The sequence below is a fragment of the Heloderma suspectum genome, chromosome 13, assembly GCF_057233095.1.
Source record: "Heloderma suspectum isolate Gila_16-S chromosome 13, 16-S_ref, whole genome shotgun sequence".
Taxonomy (NCBI): Eukaryota; Metazoa; Chordata; class Lepidosauria; order Squamata; family Helodermatidae; genus Heloderma; species Heloderma suspectum.
In genome coordinates, this window is record NC_139470.1 from 2,063,999 (window position 1) to 2,091,713 (window position 27,715).

At 47.6% G+C, this 27,715-nt stretch overlaps 1 protein-coding gene across 4 annotated transcripts in view; it reads right to left on the bottom strand.

Moving 5' to 3' along the window:
- Positions 1-694: 694 nt before the first annotated feature.
- The window catches only part of KIAA1671 (KIAA1671 ortholog), a 31,350-nt gene continuing 4,329 nt past the window's right edge, over positions 695-27,715 (bottom strand). The window contains exons 1-9 of one of the 4 annotated variants that reach the window (XM_084819686.1): positions 18,627-18,817; positions 12,161-12,279; positions 11,738-11,803; positions 8,872-9,106; positions 8,602-8,779; positions 7,576-7,700; positions 6,616-6,758; positions 5,272-5,359; positions 695-3,678 (exon numbers count right to left, since the gene is read on the bottom strand). In XM_084819686.1, coding sequence (XP_084675812.1) covers positions 5,281-5,359; positions 6,616-6,758; positions 7,576-7,700; positions 8,602-8,779; positions 8,872-9,106; positions 11,738-11,803; positions 12,161-12,279; positions 18,627-18,707 — 1,026 coding nt within the window. In that variant the 5' untranslated portion in view covers positions 18,708-18,817 and the 3' untranslated portion in view covers positions 695-3,678; positions 5,272-5,280. Of the gene's footprint in view, positions 3,679-5,271; positions 5,360-6,615; positions 6,759-7,575; positions 7,701-8,601; positions 8,780-8,871; positions 9,107-11,737; positions 11,804-12,160; positions 12,280-18,626; positions 18,818-27,715 lie in introns of those variants that run through there. The other 3 variants (XM_084819682.1, XM_084819685.1, XM_084819683.1) reach the window with 3 other exon arrangements.

A 27,715-nucleotide genomic window follows, 5' to 3' on the forward strand; every position in this document is an offset into this window, starting at 1 on the left:
CTGGGGATTTCAGGCCACTGATATGCCACAAATGACTGTTGGTCTAGGCGAGCAGGCTAGGAAACAGGGTTTTTTAAAATTAAAGTTGCATCCCAACAGAGCTCCAGGGGGCATGCATGGGATTCTTTGGCGGGGTGGTGGTGGTCTCCCATCAGGCATTGACCAGATCCAGACCTGCTTAGCTTCAGGAAGCTGGTTGTATCACACACTTTCAGACCACTCCTTGGGACTCCCACCTTAAGGTTTTACAAATGTCTGCAGAATTAATTTGCAATGCTGCTTCAGGGGCTGCACTCAATGTACAGTGGCAACCTCTGTATTAGTATATATGAGTCAGGAACTGGCAGCCTGGGCTAAAATGCCAGAAGTGCTGCCTGAGAAGCAAAAAAGGTCCCTCCCACATCTTTCTTTCTTCTTCTCCACTTCCCCAAACTATGGTTGGGGGGGGGGGGAGAAGAGGAGAGTAATCTTGATACACCTGCCCTTCTTAAGGTGTTACTGCTTCCTGGCAATCCCACAGAGACCATGCAAGGCTCTTGCTAGACAACTACCATGTGTGTCAACAGTGGGCCCCCCTTCCAGAGCAGGGGAACAGCTTTTAAACAGAGGAAAGACCATAGGGTGCAAAGGGATGAAAGTCTCCTGTCCAATATGCAAATTACTTAAAAGAAAAGGAAGATGGACTCCCACGCAATGTCATTCTGAATGATTCATTTTTAATCAGACATAGGTTAAAACATTTCTTAGTAGTAAACACTACCAAAATACAGAATTTCAGTGTCTTGCCAGAGCACAAAAAGGGACCTGTGTGTACAGATTCAGAGGGATTTGCCAGTATCCCACCCTAACCCCACCCACTGACGCAGGCGGGGCGCGCTCTCCAGGGAATCCATGGCTCAGCTGCCCCTGCATTGCAAACACTCCACCAAACGCCCACCTGCCTGACACTGAAGAGGTGCTGTCAGCCTGCTGCTGCCCAAACTTCACTGCTGTCCCTCTCACACCCCAGCAAAGGTTTCTAGGCTGTGTGTGTGTGTGTACAAACATAGATACACGCATGCTCAGATAATTTGAGAAAAAACTGCTAACACTCACTCATAGGCTGAAGTAAAATGACATGGGAATACCAGAACAAAAACTATGAATACATTAAAAACAAATCCCACAGTGAATGAAATGCAAGACTGCAACCTTTGGGGTACACACGGGATGACAAATTACACTGGCCTCAGTACAGCCCACCCAGCCAGAAAAGAACGAACAAGCAGGCCCCAAACCAAACATATCCTGAACCCAAGAAAGTAACAAATAGGAACTCTCTTTCACACACACACACACACACACACACACACACACACACCCTACTTGAAAGTAAGGGGGTTGACAGCACCTCTTCAAGAACTTGGGCGCTGGCACACAACCAGCTTGCTCCCTCCCACACCAGAGCACGTTGTGCTCCCTGTGGCCTGAGAGAGGTGTGTGAGCGGGGCAGGGAATACAGCTTGGGGGCACAGAGGACCTGGTGCTGCCCCAGGGCCACGCGTGCAACCGTCATGACTGGGCCAAAGCACTAAGCTCCAGGGTACATTCCCGGTTGTTCTAAGTGCAAAGTATGTTTTGCTGGGGGAGAACAATAATAAACACAGGTATCACAGGGAGATTTCTGGCTCTACAGCATCTCTACAGGAGACCTACTGAGGCTGCTCTGCCTCATCTCAGCATCCACTGGGCTCCGGTGTGTGCATCAAGGTCTTGGGCAAGGAGTGGCTTCCTTGTTCACGCTATCCTGGGATGGGTGAGGAACGTCCTGCTCTACAGCGCTTGGCATGAGCACCAGAGCCTCCAAATTTGGTGGTGGTGGGAAGCCAGGGGGACTAACGGAGTGGGGAAGGGACTCCTTCCTCAAGAACAATTGGCACGGACGTTAACGGCAGCTAAATACCTACGGGGCAGACCCCCCACCTGCCTGGAACAGGGGTGATAGGGCTGTCCTTACGGGCTGGTGTGGACACATTTTTGCATGTCCAACAGCACCGTGAACCTGCCTCTGCACAGACGCTGCACAAGAGATGCACACAGCCTGCTGTGGTGCACTGCCTGGACCGCAAAGTGGGCTGAGCTCAACAATAGAGTAAGTCCTCCCTATTCTGCCCTGCACCACCCTAGGGTGGTTGAGGGCACCTGTGCAACAGGAATAGGTCTGGTTTTATTAACACATAAGCTTCAAATGTCTGAAAATAGACCATATCTGAAAAGAGCACTTATGAGAAAGGGCAAATAAAATAATATTCTGAATACAGCCTCCATTCAAAAAGGTATCCTGACATGGAGACATGGGGTTAGGAAACACTAAAAAAGAAAGGGAGAAGGAAACCTCACTATAGACTCTATATAGTATAATATAAAGGTAAGAAATCCACACAGCCCTTACAGTTAATTGTTCTGATAAAGGTGCTTCTATGGTGGCAAAAAGCAGAGATTTTCAACAAATGAAAAAACCATTTCCAAAGGAACAAAGGAAGGAAAGATCTTCATGAAGATATAACTCACTTTCACCACCTGTGGGCACATTCGTAAGAATGAGTAGCCCTGGATTTTTCTGACAGATCATGAGAGGGTGAAAAGCTTCTTGTACAATGGGAGAATCTGTCTCCAGTGATACTCAAGAGACCACAGAGAGGAATCTGAACATGCTTACTGATATCGCCCAGTTTAGCATTTGTGGAAAAATACACAGTTCCATTGTTGAAGTTTTTAAACACTCAGAGAAATATGAACTGAACCAAGCACTGCCCCCCCACTGTATTTACGGGGGGGGGGGATTAAAATACCCAGCAAGACAACCCAGAAGGGTTCCTATGCAGCCCCTGATACTGACAAGATAAGACTTCCTTTTCCTTCCCTTCTTTTTTTCAGAAATAAAAAACAAACCCTCAGATTATTTACAGCTATTTTAATGAGGACTGTCTGACTTTATTGCTTGATCCCTCCTAGGAATGGGATACTCATCATAAAGCAATTACTCCATGGGCTGACAAAACACATACACAATCTCCATTAACAATAAAATCTCCTTTGATCCTAAAAAAAGAAACGCATAAACAAAACAAAACAAATCACATTGTTCTGGCCAAGTAGTAGACCCACAAAGTAAATATCAGCTGATCAAAAATATACTTAAAAATAATCAGTCAATTTTCCTTTTCAATATGGCAGTAAACGTAATCTGTCCCCCGACCCCGCCCTTTCTCCCATCCCTTCCTCAGTCAGTAACAATTCATTCACACAAATCTAGTCATTCATTCAGAAGTTCTCTCTTTGTTCATAACCTAACACAGAGCAGGGTCTTTCTGCCCAACTCCGCAGCCAGAAGGCAACATTTTCAGGTGTGCCCGCCATGCTCTGAGCGGGGCAACTCTGCAAAACAAGAAGGCCCCTCCAAGCATGCGGCGGCACCTGCGGGGGCTCGGCCTGACAACAGGTGCCACTCCTGGGAAGCTTGGGAACAGCCCTCTCCTCCTCCAGCGTTGGGTCTGGCTAGGACTACGGCCGGGAAGGCACCGTGCTCAGAGCAGGCGAGGCAGGAAGCAACAGCAACGGGGTCCGGGGTTGTGGGCGAGGTAAGGCTTCTTCCGTTACAAGGTCCAACGTGGTCTTCCAAGTCAGTGTGGCTTCCGTCTGGAAAATTGCGGGGAGGGGAGATGCCTTTAGGATGCTACCTGCTCTTCTAATAATGGCATGTGCACCTTACACCGCTGGGCTCCCCCTCCCACATCAGAGCAGCCTAACCTATGGCGGGGGGACACACCAGAGGTCAGTGGGCGGGCCCCTGCTTTGCAGGCAAAAGGGCCCGGGTTCAATCTTGGGCATCGCAAAAAAGAAGCAGGGACCAGGGGAAGGGAGACCCTTCTCTGCTGGTGCGTCAGAGCAGGCATGCTGAGCTAAACAGACAAACAGCCGGACCTGGCATGAGGCAGCTTCCTGGGTTCCTCATGCGGAGAGCCACATTTGAGACTCGTCAACACTAATGGGCTGAGATGGGCCCCGTTCAGTACTGGGAAAGGGCAAGATTAAAAATCCACACCCCACACTCTCAAGGTGATTTGTCTTCATTGGAGGGTGGGATCCGCTATGCCCAAATCTCATCTGGAATTTCCCCCAAGGGCTTTGCCTTCCCCTGTCATTTGGTTTCCAGACTTGAGTCACGAGCACAGGTCAGCCTTCCCTGACTTGGTGCCCTCCAGATAAGGTGTACTGTAACTCCCAGAATCCCTAGTTGGCTGGGGAATTCTGGGAGTTGCAGTTTAACACATCAGGTGGGCACTGGGCTATGGAAGGCTGGCACAGGCAATGCATTATGGGATCTGACCCTCCCGCTTCCTTCCCATGTGAGCCAGCCAAATGTTTTCAGGAAGCCCACCAGGGGGGCAAAAAAGCAGCCCCCCCCCCCCGCCATGTCTTTGACTAGCACAGCAATGTGGGGTGGAAAGTTCTTGAGAAAAAATTTTCTACTACTGTATGTTCCCCATAGAAAATTTTCCACTTTGAGAAATGCATTGACTTGTAAAATTAATTACTACCACAATGAATGAACACAATCTAAGACAAACTGGGCTTCTGGGAAGGAGTAATTAACTTTTTTTTGAAGTGACTGCCCCTAGGAAGCACAGGTTTTTATGGGGCATAGCTCTTCAGGCATGCTGAAATTAGTATGCGGAGTGTTTTCAGTGCCTTCAGTGGTTTCCCCTAAAAATCCATGGCAAGAGAAGTATGTGCTAGCGAGGTGTAAATATTTTAAGACATGACTAGTATTCCAATAAAAATGATTTCCCACGCAAAGCTCTGAATTTGTTTGACCATAACATTTAACCCACGCTAAGAGCACTTTATTTATTTACTTTCCTAATCAAGTATTTCAATTCAACTACTTTTCAGATATTTAAATAGCATGTAAAATTAACATGACATTTTAAAACAAGTAAATGCAGATCCACCAGATGTGCTCAGGCAGATTTTGCACCAATTTAGGACAGCAGAAAAGTTACTGATTCAAAATGTTCTGGAAACCCCACATCGCTGCCCCAGACCCTGGTAACTAGCGGCACAGATGCTGCCACTGAACACACAGCCTCCCACCCAGCTATCATGGGTAAAGGCCACAGGCTGTTCCAAGCCCCTTTGTGCACGTGTCCGGACTTATCTGCCCTTCAGAACTCCTTCCAGTTTACATGCTGCCTGCAGGCAGTCCCTCCCCACAAACCCCTTTCATACCTTGGGACATCACACTTGATTCTCGTACTGGCTCTGCCTCTTCTTGGACTTCAGTTCCTTCAGCCACGGTGGAGACGGCTCCTCTGACCTGGAACGAAGTAAACCAGCTCAACAAGCCCTTTGCTTCAAGCAAAGGCACATTCCATCCAAGTCCTCCCCCAAGAAATGTATCAGTAGGGAGCTGAAATGGGGAGGGAGGGTGCTTTATGTAACCCTTTCCCGTTGCTGTGAAAAGATCCCCTCCTGTTCAGCCATAGGCATGAAAGCTTTTGCAAGTGTGGAGGTAACTGGGCAGGGATGAGGGCAGGAGGAGAAGGAACACATTCAAGTTCCCTGGAGCTGGCTTCCACTCCCTAGCCTCAATCCCGTCCGTTACAGCAGAAGATAGGTTGGGATGCCACATTTGAATCTTGATCTGCACCCCCCCACACACATAATCTGGTATGAATGGACATCCTCATTCAGATGCACATCTAAATGTGGATCTTCTCCATTTGCACTGCAGTTCTTTTAGTGGGACACCCACACCCATCCCCATTCTGCTACAGCTAAAGATGCTGAGCCTGGGTTAAGGTGCAAAAGTTCCGAAGTTTTGCCATGTGGCACTGGCAGCCTAGTACAGCAAGACAGAAGGGACTGCCCCACTCACTCGAGATACACCCCATCCCCATATGAAGGCTGAGATCGTCTTCTGGGATATTATCATCTAGAGAAATCTGATAGGCCGTGCAGCATGATGTCGTCACGTTCACTGGGCGATCCTTAATTGGCTGGGATCACATCATGAGAACAAGCCAGGACACTGGCACTGGAAATAGCAGCATAGTGTGGTTGCAAACAGGGGCAAAGCCCTGCAAAAGACAACTAAGATAGGGCTTTTTTTCCCTCCCCCAAGCACATCTCTCACCTCAAGAATGTGCGCAGTGTGAGAATTTGGCACAGCACTAACGCACGCACACACACACAGCCTAGAACAGTAATCAGGTTTGTGTATATGCTGTGATTCTGCAACAGCCCCATTATGAGGTATTAATTAGCGGCAGAATTCAGCTTCCTAAGAATTAAAAAATACCAAGTTACAGCCCTTATGACTGTAAAGGTAGGAGTTAAAGTGTACAGACAATGCCTGCTGGACTCCCAGAAGCTAAAGGGGAAGGTCTGAAATAGATTTCTGGGAAGCTGGTGGTGGAGGTGCAGGAGAGGAGCTTTCGTGACCAGCAAAACCAGAATTATCCAAACAGTAAAATCCACAGAATAAATGATGCACAGAATAAAAGAGAGGGTGTGCCTTTGCTCAACCTGCAAAAAAGTGTATCGTTCACAGAATGCAGCCCTGGCGCTCACCTCTCTTCTTTCTCTGTGCCAGCAGGCAGTACTTGGCCTCCGGAGACGTCTCCAGCCTGAAACGGGGATTTTGGTGACTTGGGCAGCTGCACAGGACAGCCTTGTCCTGTTCCCTCTGGTTCATGTCTTTTCCTGAGTTGAGCCTGGAAGGGGGGAAAGTCTCTTGTAAGTCTCACGGTTAGAGCAGGGGCTTCATGGAAACAGAGCACAAAAGGAAACCTATCACCAACAAACTGACTCCTAGGAAGGACTGCACAGCTGAGGGCCTGGACTGTTCCAGGCAGCCGACGTGCAGTGCAAACATGGTGCCTGGCATAGAAGCAGACATAATGGGGAGGGCCAGCAGTTCGACAGCAGTTGAAAAGGGGTCAAGTAGCAGGGGAGGGGGACAGTCACACTGCCTGCAAGAGCTGCTGCCCATCAGAGTAAACCACGCAGGGCTGGATGGACAACGAGTTTGACCTGGCATAAGTTCCCATGTCCTGAAGGAGATGTAATCTCTTTTTAAAAAACTAAATCCATGTTTCCTATTCCCAATTCTGAGCCTGAAGGCTTGGAGCATAAGAAACAGGGCTTCCTAGCCGTCTTAACATTTGTCCCTCATGGTTACTATGTTATCTGTTCCCAGCCTCCAAGCCTGGAGAAAGGGACTGGCCTCAACTCTGCAGCATATGAAGGCAGGACATTTCCCACGCCACTAACAGCAGCTCACCCTCATGCCTCTTGGAGGTTGTGAAGCCGTTCCAGGCAGGCCTGAGCCCCAGGACATCAGCATCCAGAAAGGAAGTGCACCTTTTAAAAACATCCACCCATTTATTCCTTTGCTGCCAGGTTTTCCAGAGTAAAACCAAGGTGCAAATGACATTAAATTTGTGGAACCCCATTTAAAGCACAGCTGGAGGGTTTTCTTGGGGCAGAATCAGCCCTTAATGACAAGCAGGCGGTGACACCAATGTCTACCTTGAGGGCCGAGTGGTCCATCCCTGGAAACACCGGGCGCCTCTGCGGCTGGGGGGCAGGCGACCGCTCTGTGGGCTGTGGTTTTTCCTCCTCCTCGGAATCTTCTCTCTTTGCAGACTTTTCTCCTTATAATACATACAAAAATTAAGTTTTACACCAATTCTCTCTCTCTCTCTCTCTCTCTCTCTCACACACACACACACACACACACACACACACACTTCAAAACCAAAAAACATGGCTTGGCACCCTCAGACCAGCAACCTCTCCCTCCTTTCAAAACAATCCTAACAATGACTTCAGGAAACATCAGTCCCTCACATCCCTTTCCTCATGAAAACAGTGGCCTCAGCCCTCAAATACTAGGGTGACTCAGTCAGCTGGAGGGCTTTACTCCGCGCTCCATACATCGCTCCTTCTCCCCAGCCCTCAGTGACCTTGCTGACCAAGCCTTCTTGTACCCTTTGCCCATGATGGCTACACCAGGCACAGCACCTATTCCACAGTCTTTGCACACCCTGTTCCCAACTCAGTGCCAGCTTGAGAATTCTGGGAGCCCTCAGTGGACTTCTTTACCTTGGAAAGAGTTGGGGTCAGGGTGTACAAACCAAGAGTTCTCTCACATGGCCCCCAATACCCTTTGCCCGTGATGGCTAGGCCAGGCACGACACTTCTTCCACAATCTTCCCATGATGGGGCATTTAGTGGGCACCAGGGCTGCCCAAGGGTGGGGACTGCGCCTGATGCTTTTGCCAAGGTCTCCAGCCTCTCCCCTTCCTGCCCGCACTTCGCAGTGAACCGATCCATGCAGGTAGGGTGCTGGATAGCACACAGCTGTGCCCCAAATCATGTCCTTTGGAATGGTTTGCTATTCAGGTCTTTCCACATGCTGAGGGAGGGACTGGCTGGGGATGCTGCAGCCTACCTTACTGGCCAAGAGTGGAACCATGTCGCTCAGCCAAGGTTTCTAAGCAGACCAAGGGAATTTGGGGTGGGCTATCACACAGCGTGCCCTGCTTCTGCTACCTGTGGAATCGTTGAACATCCAGGCCCTGTCCAGCTCTTCTGTCACGGACAGGTGCTGCTCATCTTCTCGGCCAGTACTCCTCCTGAGCGAGTGGGAAATAGGGGCTCGGTGCTGGCGCCGCCTTTTGCTGAGCTGCACCCGGGTTTTCAGGACGCTGGAATCCAAGACAGGGGTTTGCTTTGAAAGAAAAAAAAAAAGCACCCGCATGATCAACACATAGACCTTCAAAACAGCTTGTAAAGGACCACAGAGGGGCCACAGTAACTTACATCCAGGAAGGAGAAGTCCACGGAGGCCCCTACTGGAGTGGGAACACTGTCTGCCGAATCCACATCTGTGCTAGAGCGGTCGAAACTGGTGCTCCGTTGGTCCCTTGAGGAGTCTTGCTGATCTGTCGCAGAGGCGGGGTCGGTTTGAGAGGAGAACGATGACAGCCGGCTGCTGGGGGGCTGTCTGTGAGCTGGAGCCACATTGCTTTCTGAGGAAGGAGACTCCGGCACAAAGCTAGGATAACAACCAGGGATGGGTAAGCACACGGCAGAGCGGTGAGCAGGAACTGTTGCATGGGAGACAACGTGCTACAGAGGGCTCTGTGGTGTTATGAACAATCCCCCAACCCTGGGCATAGACCACCTCTCTCTCTGCACTGGGGCAACCAGGCCATTTAAGCCTCCCTTGTTTTACTCTCTCTTCTTTGGGATTTCTTGTCCAATATGGGTGGTGATACTTTCAGGGTGCCCGTGTGCCCCAGGATCCCTTGCAACACATCTTTTAGATCACGTGGCACAGCTGCTTGTGGTGTCACCATGTCCACACACAGAGAAAGAAAATATCTGGGCGGGAGGGGCCACACAGAAAATAAGCCGGCACAAGGAATCAAGCATGTGCGCACGGCTCCTTCTGGCGCCCTCTTGGAAGGGGGCATGTGTACGCTGCAAGTGTGGAAGTGTGGTGCTCTGCCGCTTCCATGCAGAGAAGTGCAGACATTTCAAGAACGGCCTTGCTTCTGATCAGACGTGAAGAACCATCTGGTCCAACAGCCCAGCATCAAGACTCGATGGCCTTGTAGGCCCCTTCCAACCCTACTATTCTATGATTCTATGATTCTTCAACACACTGGCCAGCCAAGCGCCGCCCCCCCGCCCATAATCCTCAAAAGCTCGCAAGCTTCTCCAGACCATCCTACAGAACAAGACTTTTCAACTGGCTAAGACCACAGCAGACTTTGCTCCCGAATCCATCTCTTTTTTCTCAGCCCAAGTACTATTTCAGAAAAAAAGTGGGGGGGGGGAGCCTCGTTGAACAGCAGAGGGCAGCGTGACTGGCAGTTCTCAGAGGGAGGCCTCTGAAGGGAGTTCTGAGGAGGAGCAAGAGACCCTTCCTGGGTGCTACCGTGTTCTGGTGAGAGCAGGAATGCAAGGGGGGAACAGAAGCATCTCCACCACAACCAAGCAGACACTGGCGTGACATGCAGCAGTTGCCTGAGAAGCAGGGGAGCGCAGCAGCCTGGAGTCAAGAGCAGCCACTGGCTGCGCTTTGGAAGCCTGCGCCGATTCCTAGGAAACCCAAGCTGGTTTTTGAAACCTTGCATGGGTTAGGACAGGCCCCCCGCAAACCTGGCAGTTCACTTTTTAAAACAGCAGCTTTTTAAAATAGCACACCGAACGAGAATTCTAAATTCCTAAACCAGCCCCCCCTCAACCCGGTGCCCTCCAGATTTGTGGGACTGCAACTCCCGTCATTCCCAGCCACCATGGCTAATGTCTGGGAATGATGGGAGCTGCAGTCCAGCACATCTGGAGGGCACCGGGTTGAGGGGGGCTGGTTTAGGAGCTGCCTTGTAAGGTGCCTCAGTGCCCCAAGGGCCAAGTCTCCTGGTAAAATCAAACCCCTATTCCCAAAGATACCAGTGTTAAGGGCACCAGATAAGGAACTGATCAACTACCTTACGTGGCTGGAGCCCATTTTTTGTGGCTGTCACATAGCGGAGACTTGGGCTCTGTAGCAGAGTTCCAGCATCTCTGGTTGCTCAGGCCGTCAGTTGGCTCATGCATGACATTGTTCCCAGGGTGAGCAGGGGTGTATGATCCTGGGGCCCAAACCCCATCCTGTGAAGGGCTGAATGCTTGAACTGGGCCTCGCATTGAGCCCTGCGAACAGAATTCTCCTTCGGTGCGCTATTTTAAGAAGCTGCTGTTTTAAAAAGTGAACCAGTGATTTTTTCAAGCTCTCAGGCCAACATTGATTGAAAGGCTGACAGGCCTTAAAAAGAAAGCACTCAAGAGCCAAGTTCTCAGGGGAGTTTCTTCTGCTAAGCAATGCAGCAATGCCAGCTGTCCAAGCAGACTTCATTGACGGCCTCTTCTGCCTCTCCTCAGCAACTCTCCAGGTCAGTTGAGACAGCCTCCTTCTTAGTAGGCTCCAAAAGGGACTCCTGCCATTTGCTGCCTCAAGGCTTCATCCCCGAGAGAAGGACAGGCAGGTAAGTGCAGCTTTTTGGAACACGCCGGTGCCTTTTAAGCAACGTCTTAAATCCCACCTCTAATTTTTGCAAGGCTCTGGAACCATTCCTCTAACACTATTTAATATTTATTTGGTGCTAAGAGGGTGCCAAGAGCTCTACAGAACACAGACATGACTCAGGCCTTGCTCAGAAAGGCTTACAACAGCCTTTCCCAAACTGGCGAGTGCTGGACAAATAGAGAACAAGAGGCTACTCCTATTGTAGGAAATAGCAGGGACACAGGAGTGGGAGAAGGAGGTAAAGGCATCCTGACAAAGATATTCAGTTTTATTTTGCAAAACAGAGAAAGAGAAAGGAATGGAAAGGGAGATGAGGGAGCCAAAGACAGAAGCAGAACACTTTAGAAATGACGTCTAGAAGCTTGGGGTTGATCATGACAGGCTGACATGAACATTGCAATGGGAAGAAACTAACTGTGGGATAGGAGATACTCTTCTCATGGATATTATTCAGCTGGAGAGGGAGTTCATAAGCTTTTGTGTTCTGTGACACTGTGGATCTCTTGTGCTCACCTAGTTTCCTAACAGTATTATAACAGTTCTAGTCCCCACTTGGCCATGGAAGCTCACTGGGTGACTTTGGGCCAGTCACAGACTCTCAGCCCAACCTACCTCACAGGGTTGTTGTTGTGAGGATACAACGGTGAGGAGGAGGAGAATGTAAGCCGCCTTGAGTTCCTTGCGAGAGGGAGAAAGGCGGGGTATAAATGCAATAAATAAATAAATAAATAACACACAGCCTTCACTGTGCCCATTTTACAAACATGGAACTAAAGCTTAGAGAAAGTGCCTCTGTCTAAGGACCAAAGATGGATTAAGGGCTGAGCTTTCTCAGATTCAAGCTGAACACTGAGGAGCAGGGATAAGCAAGAGCTATTGCCCATCCATTTTAACCAGGCTTAGAGCAAGAGGGGGTGACAATGCATTTTGCCCCCATATGGTAAGAGTATGGGGAAAGAGGCACAGTTCCCCACAAAACTACTGGGGGAGAACTTGACCATTCACTCTGTATCACCACAATCCCCAGCAGCTCACCTGTCCCCACTGTGCCGCTGGTCACTCCAGGTGCCATATTGACTGTCTGCCTCATGCACAAGCGTGTCTGTGTCCTTGGCCTCCGCAGCCGGCCTGCCAAAGCACTGCTTCACTTGGTCCTGTAACACACAAGGGAGGGGAGAGCTTGCATTAACCCCCTTGTAGGCCAAGAGGCAGCCAACAGACCTTGTGAATGCGAGTCTGGGGTGGAAAAAAGCCTCCCTCTCCAACTGGCCCTTAGCCAGGAGGGGGGGACTGTCCAGCGTGGTCCCCTCGCATCCTATCACCACCTTTTAAAGGTAATTAAACGCATGACCAACTTTGATAGGGAATCACCTTCACAAGTTGATAGATCTGTCATTATCCCACACTCACTTGTTCTTATAAACGAACCCAGCCACCAAAGGCCTGAAAATATGGGAAATACACATTTACAAGCAGAACTTCCATTGAGGCTGAAACCTGTTTAATTGTCCTGGAGTCTCTTGAACCAAGCAGGGTAGCTCTGAGAGGAAGACTATGAACAGTCTTTACTGAAAAGCCCTGGCTCCTCGATAAATGGGAACCATGGGGGGAAGTCATAGCAATGAGAAGCTGGGTTTAAATCGCTAGTCTAAATAGGCACCATGTTTTCAGTGGACCTGTCTCCTGAGGGGCTCCCTCACTGCATGGGGCACAGTTTGAAGAATTTGCAGAAAAATTACAGGGCTCTCTCACAAAATATGCAAGATTTCCCTCTTAGAAAAGAAGAATGTAAACACATCTTGACCAAGTTGTTCCGAGAAGCCAATGAATGTGCCAAGTACATTTACAACCTCTTCAAGCTCTATTAACAGGACACCCAAATGGTCTTCTTCATGTTCCTACAGAAGAAAATGTTCCTTCCACACATTTTAGACATTTTCCTGTTTGGCAAATTATGGCTACCCTGTTCAACTGCCATCTCGCCCCTCCCCCTTTTTGTTTACGAAGCTGCAGAACAATTTTCAGAATGCCCATCATATGCCTTCACGCGCTCTCTCTCGGCAACTGAACCACGATTAGGTCACTACCAATGGGCACAGCTATTGAGAAAAAATATGGTACATGTTAATTAATCGAGGCAGCAAAGCGAAAGGGTAGGCTCAAGCTAGGTCAACTGAAGAAAGGCCCTTTGTTCTACGGAACCCCACTCCAGCCTCCATAAGATGGTAGCCCCTTCCACCCCTCATCTGTCATGACAACTCCCTTTTCATAAACCAGGACTCAACATTTTCTGGGCAGAGGTCCTTCCAAACTTCAAAGAGCCATTTGATTTGCTCTCAGTACAGCCACTCGCATCCCTCCAGAAGGTAAGTAAATACAGGACCGTCTTCAAGCCATTTCAGCGTCTTCATACTGACTAAAAAGGATACTCCCATACACCTCTTCTTTGTGACTGTGGGAACTCTGGAAATGGCATCTGAGTTTAAGGATCAGCCTCCAGTTACAGATCCCCCATTTTAGGAATTAGGAAGCTGCCTTATGATAGGTCAGACTAGTCATGCCTCTAGCCCAGAATTGGCTACTGTGACTGGCAGAGGCTCTCCAGGGTTTCAGTCAGAGAAAGTTCTTTCCCATCACCTGCTATCTAACTGTTTTTCAATTAGAGATACCAGGGACTGAACTACACACCTTTTGAGTGCAAAGCATGTGCTCTACCCACTATGCCAAGGTAGGCAGCCTGGCAACCTCCAGATGTTTTGGGCTCCAACCCCCAGTCCATGACCTTTGGCCATACAGGCTGGGCCTTATGGGAGTTGTAGACCAAAAGATCTGGAGGGCATCAGATGTTGCCTACCCCTGCACTAATCTATAGCCCTTCCCACACTAAATTTGTCTACAATACCTGGACAATGGAGAACCATCTCACAGATGCTTACACATTTTCATAATGAAAGGACTGAAGTGGTAATAGTGATTCATGTGTTAGGTTTGCTAGTTTATAGTACGTTCCTCTGCAGGATAAAACTGGACCTACATGCATCCGTTAAAATTCCAGCTTTCATAATGGAAGTAGAAAAGAAAAAAAAAAGATTCTAGCATTTGCGTGCTTTTGAAAATGAAATACGGGGGGAAACCTACTACAGAATCAGAAACAAACAGCCCACACTCATCATCATTTTGACTACTACTTTTTCTTAAGATTTTTCAAAGGCAAATCATGATTTCAACACATAGCAGTGACAGTTTTCCAAGGGAGCATAATGTTTGCACCAACTGTAGGGCGGCCAATTTCCAGGTTTGCAAAATGAATTATATGCCAATGAAACCCCACAAAGTGGCTGTGGCCCTTGGTACTAAGCAGACTGACCACCACGAGAAGGTGCCATGTCTCCCACTTTTCAGAAGCTGGGGACACACAGGACGGGTTTTGTGACTTTGTGAGCCAAGCCTCTATGAAGACAGATGGCTCTGGAATTCACAAGGAGAAGGAGAAGAAATGCAGTTAACAAAGGGTCTCACATCTCTTCAGAAACATGGAAAGATGTGGGAAGGAGGCTCATAGCAACCGCCTTTACATCAAACTTTACAGAGCCTGTCGTCATCCTTGGGGAAAGCCAGCACGCAGAATAAGAAGAGTGGCACGAAGGGGGCAAAATAATGGGGAGTGCAAAATTCCAGTCTCAAGTTGGCCCTGGGACAGGAGCTGCGCGTTGGATTTCCCAACGTGGCAGACATAAGGGCAGTTCCATGTACACGCACCAGACATGGTGGATCAGGAGAAGATTCTGAAATGAAGGCACAGAAGGTAAGAGAAAGACACTGCCAGAGTTAGGATGGGACCCCTGGGGTGGGCAGATATGGAAGGCTGCTATTCTGTTCAGGGTTTCTGAGGTCAGGTGCTGAACCCAGGAAGTACAACAGGCAGAAAATCATGTTCTGTTGACCAGGAAAAGGCAGAGGGCAAAACCTACCTAAAGACCACCTCCTCCCTATGCACCAGCCTGCACGTTACCATCTGAGGCAGCGGCTCTTCTGCACGCCTCAGCGTCAGAGGTGCAAATGGCGGAGACACAAGAGAGGGCCTTTTCTGTAACCATACCAGGTTGTGGAACTCTCTGCCTGGGGAGGCCAGGCCTCCTTCTTGACGGTTTTTTACTGCCTTGTGAAGACCTTTTTACTTCAACAGGCATTTGACCCACTGAGCTGATTATGCTTTTGCTCCCTGGAATTTTTGTGAAGTTTTTATCTGCGATCCCTGTCTCCTTCTAAACTGTTTAGTCTTAACATACTTTTTTGAACTGATTGTTTTAAACTCTGCACTGTAAAGTATTAAAAACAAAAGAGGTGGTATATACATTTTCTAAATAAACAAATGTATCAAGCTCAGTCAGTCCTGCCAGTTACAGGGGCCAATGTTACAGACAGACAGACAGACAGACAGACAGATACAGACACCCTTCCTTCCTTTCTGTGCCTGAAAAGGACTCGGCAGCCTGACCATGCCTAGTCCACAGTGGTTCACTAGGGCAAGCCACAGACCACAAAGCTCCCAACGTAAGACCTGGATCTCCTGACACAGAACCCATGCTATTTACTTAGCTTTTGAAGACAGCATACCAAGTAGCTACTGCTGAGACATGCTGAGGGCAAATTCTTCCATTCATGTTTAAACAAGGGAGTCCTCAAGGTTTCAAGTGAATATTTGCCCAAAGCTTTGGCATGTGTCCTACTACCTATTTCCCAGCAGAAGGCACAAGGCTACTTTAAGGCCTTTAAATATTTGCTTTTAAAGGTCTTCCACTTACTGCATGTGCAACCCTGCAAAACACAAAAAAACAAGAAGCGTGTTCAAGAGGCTGCGCCTAAGGAAGTCGGGAACTATCATTGCCACCCATCTTGCCTGACATCAGGCAGGAATGAAGCACATTTTGTTCAGAAGCATAACTATATTCCTAGCTGGATTCACAACAAGCTTCAACAGACCGGAATCTTGGGATGTAACCCACTGGGAGGTTCTCCTCCTATGTTCTTGCACAGATCCTATTGATGTCAGTGGGGTTTGCGCAAGAGAAATTCCCTCCTGTCTGTCTCAGGCTGGCTGAATTTGCAATGACTGCTGGACAAAATTCAGGAGCTTTGTGGCCGGATTGCAGAAATCAGGGAGAAGAGACCCTTCATTAAAAGTCCCTCTAATTAGGAATGAGACTATGTGGGGTTGCTCACTGCTCTGAACTGTGTGACACAAGACATCTGACAGTTTCAGATATGCTAGCACAACAGAGAGGCTGTACTGCTAAGATAAGGGAGGCACTGTGATGCAATGCATAGCGTTTCTAGGTTTGAAGAGCTTAGAATCTCCAGCTCACTGGGTGTTTGGGGTGAGTTGCCATTGCTCTGCCCAACCTATCTCATCCAACACATGATGAGGATGACACACCCTTATGCCCCACATTAAATACCTGTTGGGGCTTGAGTTTGAAACATGCCGGTTGTCAGGTGAGGATCCACACCACCAGAAGAAAGAACTGCAGGGAGACTAGCCTCTTAGTAGCAGTTGGATAGAACAAGCCATATGGTACTCTGACCCTACAAAGGCTTCCTTCCAAGTTGGACTTGCAATCTAACCAGAGCAACAAGTGGACTCTACTCCCATGTTTCCTGTGACAGACCACCTCTCACCTCTGCTTTGCTTCATCTCTACCACAATTCCCCCACCCCTCCACCTTGACAGGATCTGGGTCCAACACTGTTCTACCCAATTGGTTTCATGCTCACCAGCAGTAAAAGGAATTGAAGTCCCAACCCAAAGCATGCACCGAAAAGGGTGAAATGCACCCACACTTTCACTACCTCGATTGTGAGTTTAAAGACTTAAAGGATATGAAGAGATAAGTGAAATCATGAATGCATGGATAATTTTGAATGCATGCCCACAACCCTGTCGAGGAAACTAAACCTTAGGCACTAAGATGTGATATAGAAACCCTCCAATCTACGGATATCTGTCCCTGGGATATCCGCCCCCTGACTTGGCTTGCATTTGGGAGCCGAGCCATGGGTTTCTTCCCAAAATCTGCGAACTTTTTCAGGGCTGGGTTAATTTGTGTAAATAGCAAGCTGCACAAATGGCTTTTTATGCAAATACCCGCCCCCCCAATCTGCAAACTGGCCTGACTCAATGCAGATTGAGTCAAGCCAGCTTGCCAGAAAGTGAGCCAAAGCCCACGGGGCCAAGCCGATGAAAGCTCAATGAGCTTTACCCCCCGGACAGTTTCCTCTGACATCCCTACTCCAACCTGAGATAGAAAGTTTCTGAAGGAAACGTTTCTGCCTCAATTAACGGTTTGGCGGCACATAGAGATAAGGCTGAGTTGTGTGTGACTTCTACAAAATACTGGCCTTGCTGCAGTTGCTGCTTCCCAGTGGGTGTGAGTCATCTGTGTAAAGCAAGAGGGCTGGAGAAACCTCTCTGACTACCTCCGGTGCTCATCGGCCAAATGGCACAATATAAAAATACCTCACCATTTGCACTTGAGGGGGTGGCATTTGGCTGCAGTGAGCTTTAGGAAGGGTTACCAATTCCTTATAGAGATTGATCACACCCTATGTAAATGCCACAGGCCAAAGGCAGGGGGATAAAAGACACTCACGCTCTTTCACCGCGTATCCATGCCCACAGTTGGGCCTATGGCACAAAAAGCCATAAAAACTGACGCACTACTTAAACGGCTTGCCTTTATCTGCAAGAATTTAATATCAAGCAGCTCTTTAAGCCAGAAGTTCTCACCGCTATACCAAAAGCCACCCACAACAGAAGTCTCCTTTGCCTGAATTCACTTGTCATTTCCTCACCATACAGAAGCAGCAGCATAAATACCTCAAGGTGTTTTCTTACAGAAAATCTGCAGACCAATAGGACCTACAGACATATGGCAAGGCTCTGCTTTGTAACACAACTACTCACAAGGATACACATGATGCATTCAGAGTGTGGCACACAAACCTTACCTGGGAACAGCTAAGGCAAAAGGAGGGAGGCAGCCTCCAAGGTGTGCTTTGGGATACGGCACAACTAAACAAGCCAGCAAATGGTGTTGCAGCAGCCTAACTAAACCTCTCTTAGGCTTTTTGCTCACCCATGCTTTAGGTATGAGCCACTTACAATCCCAAAGTAAACAATAATCAACTTTTGCAAAACGTTTCTCTATAGCCAGCAAGTTGATCTTTCATCGCCACTGGCGATGTACTTGTAAGCCTGCTTTAGCAGTCAAATTCTTCATCCTGACCTGCACCTGGAGGACAAAAGGCAACACCCCCTCTGCTGAGCTAGCTTTCTGGGAAATGCGCAACACAAAACAGACACACCTTCCATGAAAAGTTGACTAAACCGGGCCAAATACTGATAGGCATTATATGACATAAAGACAAAATCCACACATTCTTCACTCGAGGGATATTAGGCCTCACATGCAATTTCACATAACTATTTCTGAATACTCACTATTGGACAGGCTATCTTTGCACATAAGGAACTGAACATAACACAAGGCCTGTTCTTCCAGGACTGGTGAAGAAACCCCATTAAGAGTTGAGATGCTGAAAAACACAGTGACGTTTTGAGCTGTAGACACCTTGTAGGCACATTGGTTTCACCACATTGCTGCTGCAGCAACAGATAAACACTTCCTAGAACTGGGCAGGATCGTATCCCAGCTGACCTTACCAGTGACAGAAATTATCTGGAAGGCTGCCCACAGCATGAAGACACAGTGTTTTCCTGTACATGCTGACTCCTCTTTAGAAGCAGAGTGGAAAGAAAGCTAGTGCAGTAGCCAAACCCAACCCATTGTGCAGGGAAGGAGAATTGGGGTGGGGCAGCCCAAATGTACTAGCTCACAACTCAAGTGGGTCACTTGCGGTGGCAAATATTTTAGGAGTGCCAAAGAGGGGTGTGATCTAAAAGGTGTGCCCTGGGTCACAGGCTCTGGGGGACAATCTTTTTGATTGTAGCCACGCACTGCCTGACAGTGGACTCCCAACATCCTCCATATAAAACATTGTCAGATACCCCACACCCAAACCATTCCCATTCATCGCCACTCCTATCTGAAATCTTGGAAGATTTTATGAACAAAGAGAAATTATTACAAGGGGAACATCACAGGGCCTAGGAAGATTATACAGGGAATCCCAACATGCTTAAACAAGTTTCAATGTCGTGAGTTTTCTCCCCAGCCCTGAAAAGCTGGGATTTTCATTTTCAGAAGGTGCCTAGATTTTTATGTTGGAGAGTCCTTCCGGAGTTCTTTAGCTGGGAGCCTAACAGTCAAATGGGATAAAATCTAGTTTAAATGTGTAGCATGGAAGTGCGAAAAACACTTGTGGCATGGCCCTAGTCACGAGACACATCTCCTTACGGTACTAGTTTTTTGTGTGTGTCAAGTTTTTTTGTGGGAGATGTTCAAATATGCAGCCCTTTCCCCTATCACCTGCTGTCTGCAATGGTACAATACAGGGACACTGTTTTACCTCCCTCATCTGCTTCTGAAGTGACCAGGCCTTCAGCTTGAGGGAAGAGAATTCCACATTTGTGGGGCAGCCACCAAGAACACCCCTGTGTGTTCTCTCGTGGAAGTGATGTGAAGCATGACAAATCGGGACAACCACAAATTCAGAAACACACTCAAGCCAGTCAGGCAAAAACACTGGTGCCTCCAAACGGGTTTGTGTATGTTTTAATTCCATACACAAGGAGAGCAAGCTCTATCACTATATTTAAACATCACAAGAACTGTGAGCACAGCTCATTTTCTCAACACGTAACTGAACATCCCACCTACTCCTGTGCCATGTAGCTGAATGCTTTCACTACTAATAATACCAGCCACTACAGCTCCAGGGTTGCTATGCTACCAGAAGGCTGCCTGAACGGCCCAGGTTATGCTTTTCTCTCCCACAGCGTCCTGTGAGGGACAACCACTCTGTGAGGCACGAACATTCAGAATCTATAAACATTGTCTTGTTTTTTTTCTAAACCCTGCAGGTTATTTTGAGGGAAAGGGTTATTTGTTTTTGCAGCCCTGCCTTGTGCCAAAGGTTCAGGGTGGGTAATAGCATCCCAGGTGTAAAATCATAACAGATGTGACAGGGAAATTAAAATTAATCCCATCCGCAAACTTCAGCATCGAAAGGGAGTAAAGGAAAGGAAGCAGGAGGGACAGCCAAACACACGCACGCTCGAATTTACCTTGGACAGATAGAAATGCCACACATATTACGTCCCAAGCACCGCAGCTATGAGGCAGGAAGAGGAAGGGGGGCAGCCAAACACACGCTCACTTGAATTTGAGTTGCACAGAAAGAAATATATAGATGGACTGGCGTGCTGGGCAGAAAACAACATAATGACATTTAATAGGGAGAAATGCCAAGTTCTGCACCTCGGAAAAAGAAACCAAATGCAAAGTTACAAGATGGGGGATACGTGGCTCAACCACACTACAAGTGAGAAGGATCTTGGAATTGTGGTAGATCACAAGCTGAATATGAGCCAACAATGCGATGTGGCTGCAAAAAAAGGGAAATGCCCTTTTGGGCTGCATTAATAGAAGCATAGCTTCCAAATCCCGGGAAGTCCTAGTTCCCCTCTACTCAGCACTGGTTAAGCCTCACCTGGACTGTGCCGGTTCTGGGCACCACATTTTAAGAAGGATGCAGACAAACTGGAGAGGGTTCAGAGGAGGGCAACAAAGATGATCAGGGGACTGGAAACAAAGCCCTGTAAAGACAGACTGAGAGAACTGGGCATGTTTAGCCTTGAGAAGAGAAGACTGAGGGGAGATAGGATAGCGCTCTTCAAGTACTTGAAAGGTTGTCACAGAGAGGAAGGTCAGGATCTCTTCTCAATCATCCCAGAATGCAGGACACGGAATTATGGGCTCAAGTTACAGGAAGCCAGATTCCGGCTGAACATCAGGAGAAACTTCCTAACTGTTACAGCAATACGACAATGGAACCCATTCCCTAGGGAGGCGGTTCCCTCTCCCACACGGGAGGCATTCAAGATGAGGCTGGATAGCCATCTGTCGGGGATGCTCTGACTTGGACTCCTGCACTGAGCAGGGGGTCGGACTTGATGGTCTTGTAGGCCCCTTCCAACCCTGCTATTCTATGATTCTATGAAATGCGCACATACTGCGTTCCAAGTGCTGCAGCTATGAGGCAAGAAGAGGAAGGGGAACGGGTGCCCAGGAAGTGCCCAGCTGCTAAAACCCTGGGGCTAACGCTGGCATGGCAGAGAGCCAAGGAAGTTGTATATAAGGCGAACCTGATGGGCAGACCTCATGGCAAGGGGAGAGGACAGGCACACAGGGAGATTCAGGACGCAATCATGAGACGGCAAGAGAATCATCTAGCAGGAGCAAGAGGGGACTTCTGTATCTTGATCCCTCAGCAACAGGAGCGGAGTAGGTAGAGGCGTCACCCAATCCCTCAAGAGCAATAAATAAAGGGGTAAGAATGAAAGAAGAGCTGTGCAGGATCAGGGCAAAGGCCTATCTCATCCAGTATTCTGGGCCCACGGTGGCCAACCAGATGCCTCAATGGGAAACCCACAAGCAGGACAGGAGCAGGCAGGTGCTACTGCACTCACATTCCCTGGCAACTGGGACTCAGAGGCATACTGAAGAGAGGGTTGGTACCCTCTTTCTGCAGCTTGAGAAACCCCAGCTGGAATCTAAGTGTTTGTTCCAAAACATAACATGGAAGCAAGTGTGTTTGCAAACTTGATTTTACAGAGCAAGGCTGCCAACGGGGGGGGGGGGGGGGGCTCCAGCTGCAGTGAAGAGCTCCAAGTATGAAGCTAAAAGAAAGGCCATGCCATCAAGAGAGTGGCTTGCCTGCAAAGAGGCTATGTCTGCTTTAAGAGCAGATGACGCTTCATAAAATGGTAAAGCAGAAAAAGGGAGGGTGGGGAGCTGAACAGATGAGACCAGCTCATTCTCTGTTATCTGAGTGAGCAAAGAAGAGGGAATTAGAAGCATTTATGTATTTCATTGACTCACTAACCAGGTAGCAAACCTCAGCTGGGCTAATGTTTAGAAGTAATCAAACTGGTTAAAATATAAGTTGGATAACTTGCAGCTGGAGGAAGGCTGTGCTTCTTCCTGGCCACAGACTTCTTGCCTGAATACTGCTTCCTGGAGATATTGAGGCTTTTTCAGACCTCTGGAGTCTAGATGGCCCAAGTGGGAAACAGCTGATGTTTGAGATAAAGATGCAGCAGCCGACAAACAAGCAGAATAGGGGTGACAGGGCGATGACTCCTAGCCTCGGCTTCTTCCTGATATGCTAGCTTTCTAGGTGCAAGGCATAGGCAACCATTCAGTCCCTACCTGCAGGCTGATGTGACACAGTCCACAAACTGTTTTACCACCCCACCTGCTCTATATGCATGTCAGTTTAGCAAGAGGTTCAGAGGAATGGGGAAGTACTCCACAAAGCGATCCCTGTACTAGCAAGCATCAGCCAGCTGTAAGATTAAAGTATTAGAGATCATACAAACCCCCTCAAGGCAAGGAGGTGGAAAAGTCCTAGCCCCAAAAGCAGCCACTGAGGCCTCTCTGGAAGCATAAACACTGATCTATCTTCCAAATTCCCCTGCAGTCAAACATTTGCCACTTGTTGTTTGGCTTGAACAGGCTCAACAGACCTGAACAGACCTGGATTTACATTATTGTGTAAATCATTAATAAGCTCACCCCAAAGGCATGCAGGGCAAAATTCTTTGTACTTTAAATGAAAAGAGGGTGTAGTAGATGCAGAAAGGCTTGATATCGACCTGAGCAAGATCTTAATAAAAGCAAGGCCTCATTATCTGGGATTACATCCATGGCCAGAGGCTCAAATTCAAATTTATCTCCCTATTATGAGCCAGAGTAATGTAACAGGGGAATCTACAGGGGAAGCAAGGGTTAAATGAGTTGCTCAAGGTCACCAAAGGGAGCGGGCCAGAGAACAGCCCCAGATCCATTACATTCAGGTCTCCCTGGCAATCCCCTTCCTCTGTCTGGTGCTATAAACTCCTCAGCCACTGGACGCCTTCACCACAAGCCTCTGTAAAAATGGTGTTATGCTCTCGCTCCCCATCCGTTCAGTGGCACCAGATGCTATGCAGGAAGTGAGAGCCTGTGTGGTCCCAGCAAAAAACACACTGCAAAGTTAGGAATCCCACTTTCCAACACTACTTTTCGAATAGCCCTCAACATCTTCACTCTTTCTAGGCCTCAGTTCTCCATCTGCAAAGTGGGAACAGTACTATCAAAATACTACCATCATAAGCACCGATCTCTGGGCAAACAGAATAAAGATGGCACGAGCCCCTACGTACAAGGTAAAAGTGCTATGGCCAAGTCATCAGTAAGTCAAAGCTGATCTGGAAACAGTTTTTTCTCATTAATACTAGCTAGGAGCTGGTTGGCAAATGCAGAAGGAATGAAAGCGTGCCACCTAAGGCAAGAATACTTCCTGCGGTAACATGCAGGATTATACGTACTTGCTTTTAGAAGCCTGCAGGCTTGTTAGAAGCTCCTTTAACATGGTGGGGATGCCCCAGAAATATCCTTCTACAAAGTTAACATTTTTATAATTAGAGAAACTAATTGATCTCACATTTCCTGGCAGAATGCTCCAGTGCACTCAAATGAATTTGAGAAGTTCCTCGATAGTGAGAGTTCTGACAATGACCCAAACCTGCAATTTCATTTACTTTTAAAAGTTTCTCAGCTTGATAAGAGTAAATAAATAAATCTTGAGTTGTTCTAGAGAGGCACACTAAGGTGAAAGATCATAAATATTCATGCGGCAGGTAGTTGAACTGCTATTACTTGGCTTACATAGACCTCCTTAACGGGAAAAAGTTTTCAACATTTTCCTTCTGGTTATAGACATTTTATTGCCATTTTATTTAATTCTCTCTATATCCCCACCTTTCTCTACTAACAGGCACTCAAAGCAGCTGAGTAGTTCCTGTAAAAAGCTGGGAAGAATAAACAGGGTGTCGTAAGGAAGAACTACATCTACTACCTTTCTAGTTGTTATTATGGAGTGGGGATTAGGTGAGCCTCCCCTGGAAGGGAGTTTTCAAAGGAGTGACACCCTCACCAAGAAAGCCCTGTTACCTCCCTGCCTTTTTGATAAAGGGAATGGGGAGGGGACAGGGGAAGTCGACTAGCATACCATCTGGATATGTGCATCTTGGGAGGAGCGCGGCTCAGTGGCAGAGCATCTGCTTTGCATGCAGAAGGTCTCAGGTTTGGCCCCCAGCATCTCCAGACAGGGCTGGGAAAACTCCTGCCTGAAACCTTGGAGAGCCATTGCTGCCAGTCAGTGCTGACAATACTGGGCTAGATGGACCAAGGGTCTGACTCAATATAAAGTAGCTTCCTATGTTTCTATCTTGCAAGTCTGGTACAGCAGGGATGAGTAACCTCTGGCCCTCCACATGTTTTGGCCTACAAGCTGCCCACCCCTGTGGTAGAAGGGTAGATGCTCAAAACAACAGCTACTGTATATAAGAGTACAAAAGCTCAGTTACATCCACCACTGTAGCTGATGGACTAACATTTTCATCATCACCACTTGGAAAATGCCTAAATTATACAGAACCATCCCTATTTTGCAGATGGGGAATTGAAGCTGAGATGCAGCCATCTCCCCAAAACAAAGCAAACAGCAGAACAACAAAAACTACATAATTACCACTTCTGTTTATTATCCTATGAACTAATAGCAAACCCATTCTCCAAGTGCTGATTCTTATGTAGCCAGAACTGAACCACCCGCACAATCAATGTAGGGATTAACAGGCTTGTGGGACTCCCAAAGGATTGCAGAAGTAGAAAAAAATTGGGCATGGCTAGCTGGAACCTTGGAAGCAAGCGCTCCGCACAGCAACGTGTTGTGTGTGGTGCTGTTGCAAATTCTTCCATTTGTACTTAATGAAGACAATCTATATTCATTATTGGTTAAGCAAAGTGAGGCCTTTGGTTTATCTCAGCCGTTTGGCTTTCCATTTGTCAGGTTTGCTTGTAACATAATAACTCCACTCGACAGTGACACCACCGACCAACATTTGGTACGCACATTTAGACACATCTACATTCTAAGTACCAAATCCCAATTCTACACATGCAGCCATTTCCAAGGGGACAGGAAATATTTATTTAACACATTTCTGTATGGCCCTTCATCGAATCAGATCCCTGACCAATGTACAGCAATATAGATAATAATGTAAGAGCCATGTTCTTGACCAAGGGTCCATCTAGTCCAGCATTCTGTTCACACAGTGGCCAACCAGCTGTTGACTGGGAACCCACAAGCAGGGCATGAGGTCAACAGCACCGTCTCACCTTATTTAAATAATTTTAAATTAATTATTTAAAACCGAATTCATCAAAAACACTAATATGAACAGCCATAAGAAGAGACAGCAGAAAAATGTCACAAGACAGACCGAGGAATTATACAAATTAAAATCCCTTGTCAAACAAAAATGTCTTAACCCGGTACCAAAAAGATTGTAAAGCAGGCACCAGGCAAACTCCTTTACAGAAGGCATTGCAAAAGGGAGGTGCCACTAATGGAAAAGCCTTGTCCTTTATTATGATGCAAAACACTTCCAGTATGGGAAAAGGTGCTTCCTCAGGTATTTGGGTCCCAAGTCATTTAGGACTTTAAAAATAAGTACCAGCACCTTGATTTGGGCCTGGAAATGAAAAGCCCCCCTGAAGACTGAGACACTGGAATAAAAGTGGGTGTGCATGTTCAGGGCACAAGTATACATTTCTTATTCAAACCCAAAGCCATTTCTAAGAGTGAATGAGGCCTCTTAAATGCTGTTGTGTGCTGCTAGTCTAAGTAAACTATAAATACCACATATTAACCTATCATCCCTGCTGTCACTTGGTGAGAGATCAGACCAAGTGGCTTCAGGAGGGCGCTATCTGCAAACTGGAGACAGAAAGATTAAAATCTTCCCTTTTTCTTAGAGGCCCAGCCTTTGCTGCCAGCAAATTCCACAGTATGATTAAGAGCGGTTGTTAAGAATGGAAAACCATGAACTGCTTGTGTGCTGGTTCTAGTGCCCCAGTTAATTAAACTCAGCTGATTTACATTGTCACTGTTCATTTGTGTCTGAAAGAGAGACAAAGCAAGCCAGTTGCTCCACCAACCATCTCCCTACACCACCAGTCTATGGCCTTTTTTGGCCTTCTGTTTTACAGCCCTTTCCAGCACATTTACTAACTGACTTTCAAGTTATGGTAATTAGGAAGTATAAATGGTGCTCTGCACTAGGCTGGGCCACCAGCTAATCCAGCTGCTGACCAGAGACTAAAAACTAAGACAGAGTGTACAGGAATATCTGCAGGAAGCAGAGCTGGCTGGCCCCTACATTGCTAATTCTGTTCTGTAAGTAAGTCTGCAAAAACATGGATGTCTAGACCACAAGGAATCTTCAAACAAGTAATTTATCTCTTAGGCAAGGAGTAAAGGGGTAAAACACTAACATCAGTCCAGCTTAAAACTCGGCTCTCACAGCACGGCTGGTACAAGGCTCTAGGGGTAATTTTCCAGCTAGACTTCCCAACTCAAGCTTCCTTCCTGAGGAACCAGTGGGCAGCAGGATTGTCAGCAAAGAATCAAGAGCCCCGCTTATGTCAGGAAGCAAGCCTTGCCAAACTGAAGAGTCTGATTGTGATCAGAGATGCAAGCTTGAAATAAAGGCAGGATCAGCCAGAGTGGAGGGACAGATTCTTGACAAAAGAACCCAAAGAAAGATTACACCTGTGATGATGGGGATGTTCAGGCATGTGTCTTCAAAGGCCTTCAATGCAACTACTGAAAAAAGAGAATTTACAATAGAACTTTATCCCACTGTTTGCCAAAACTGGGCATCCAACAAGATGGTCATGACTGAAACAAATCAGGAAGCCACACTAAATCAGGAACCAGCAGTCAGGAACCATGAGGTAGGCAAGAAAAGGAAAAGAAAAAAAGAGGAACCCAAGAACCTGAGACCAGGCTATAAATCCTGCTGACAAGTCAAGCAGCCTTTGTCCCAGTCCATGCTACAAGCCCATCCGACATAGCCCAGCGTGGCGAACAGATGCAACAGGCTGCATGCCAGCCAGCCGATCAGAAGCAGGAGTGTATGTCCTAATAGTCTAACTTCCCCTTTGGGGCAGCCCATAGCTCAGTGGTAGCATACATGCTTTGCATGACAAAAAACATCCCAGGTTCAACCCCCAACATCCCCAGGTAGGGCTGGGAAAGACTCCTGTCTGAAACCCTGGAGAGCCACTTCCAGTCCATGTAAACAATACTGAGCTAGATGGACCAATGTTCTGATTTTTTGTGCTTCCTGTGCTCCTTTCCTTATCTAAGGGTGTTTCTACACCGCAGTCTTTTATCAGTTTTGTCCAAGTTTAAGCTCTCAGGACCTCCCCCACAGAATGATGGTAATCACAGTTCTGAACCTAACTGGCACAATAGTTCTAGCACTTTTGGTCACAATCGGCCAAACCTATC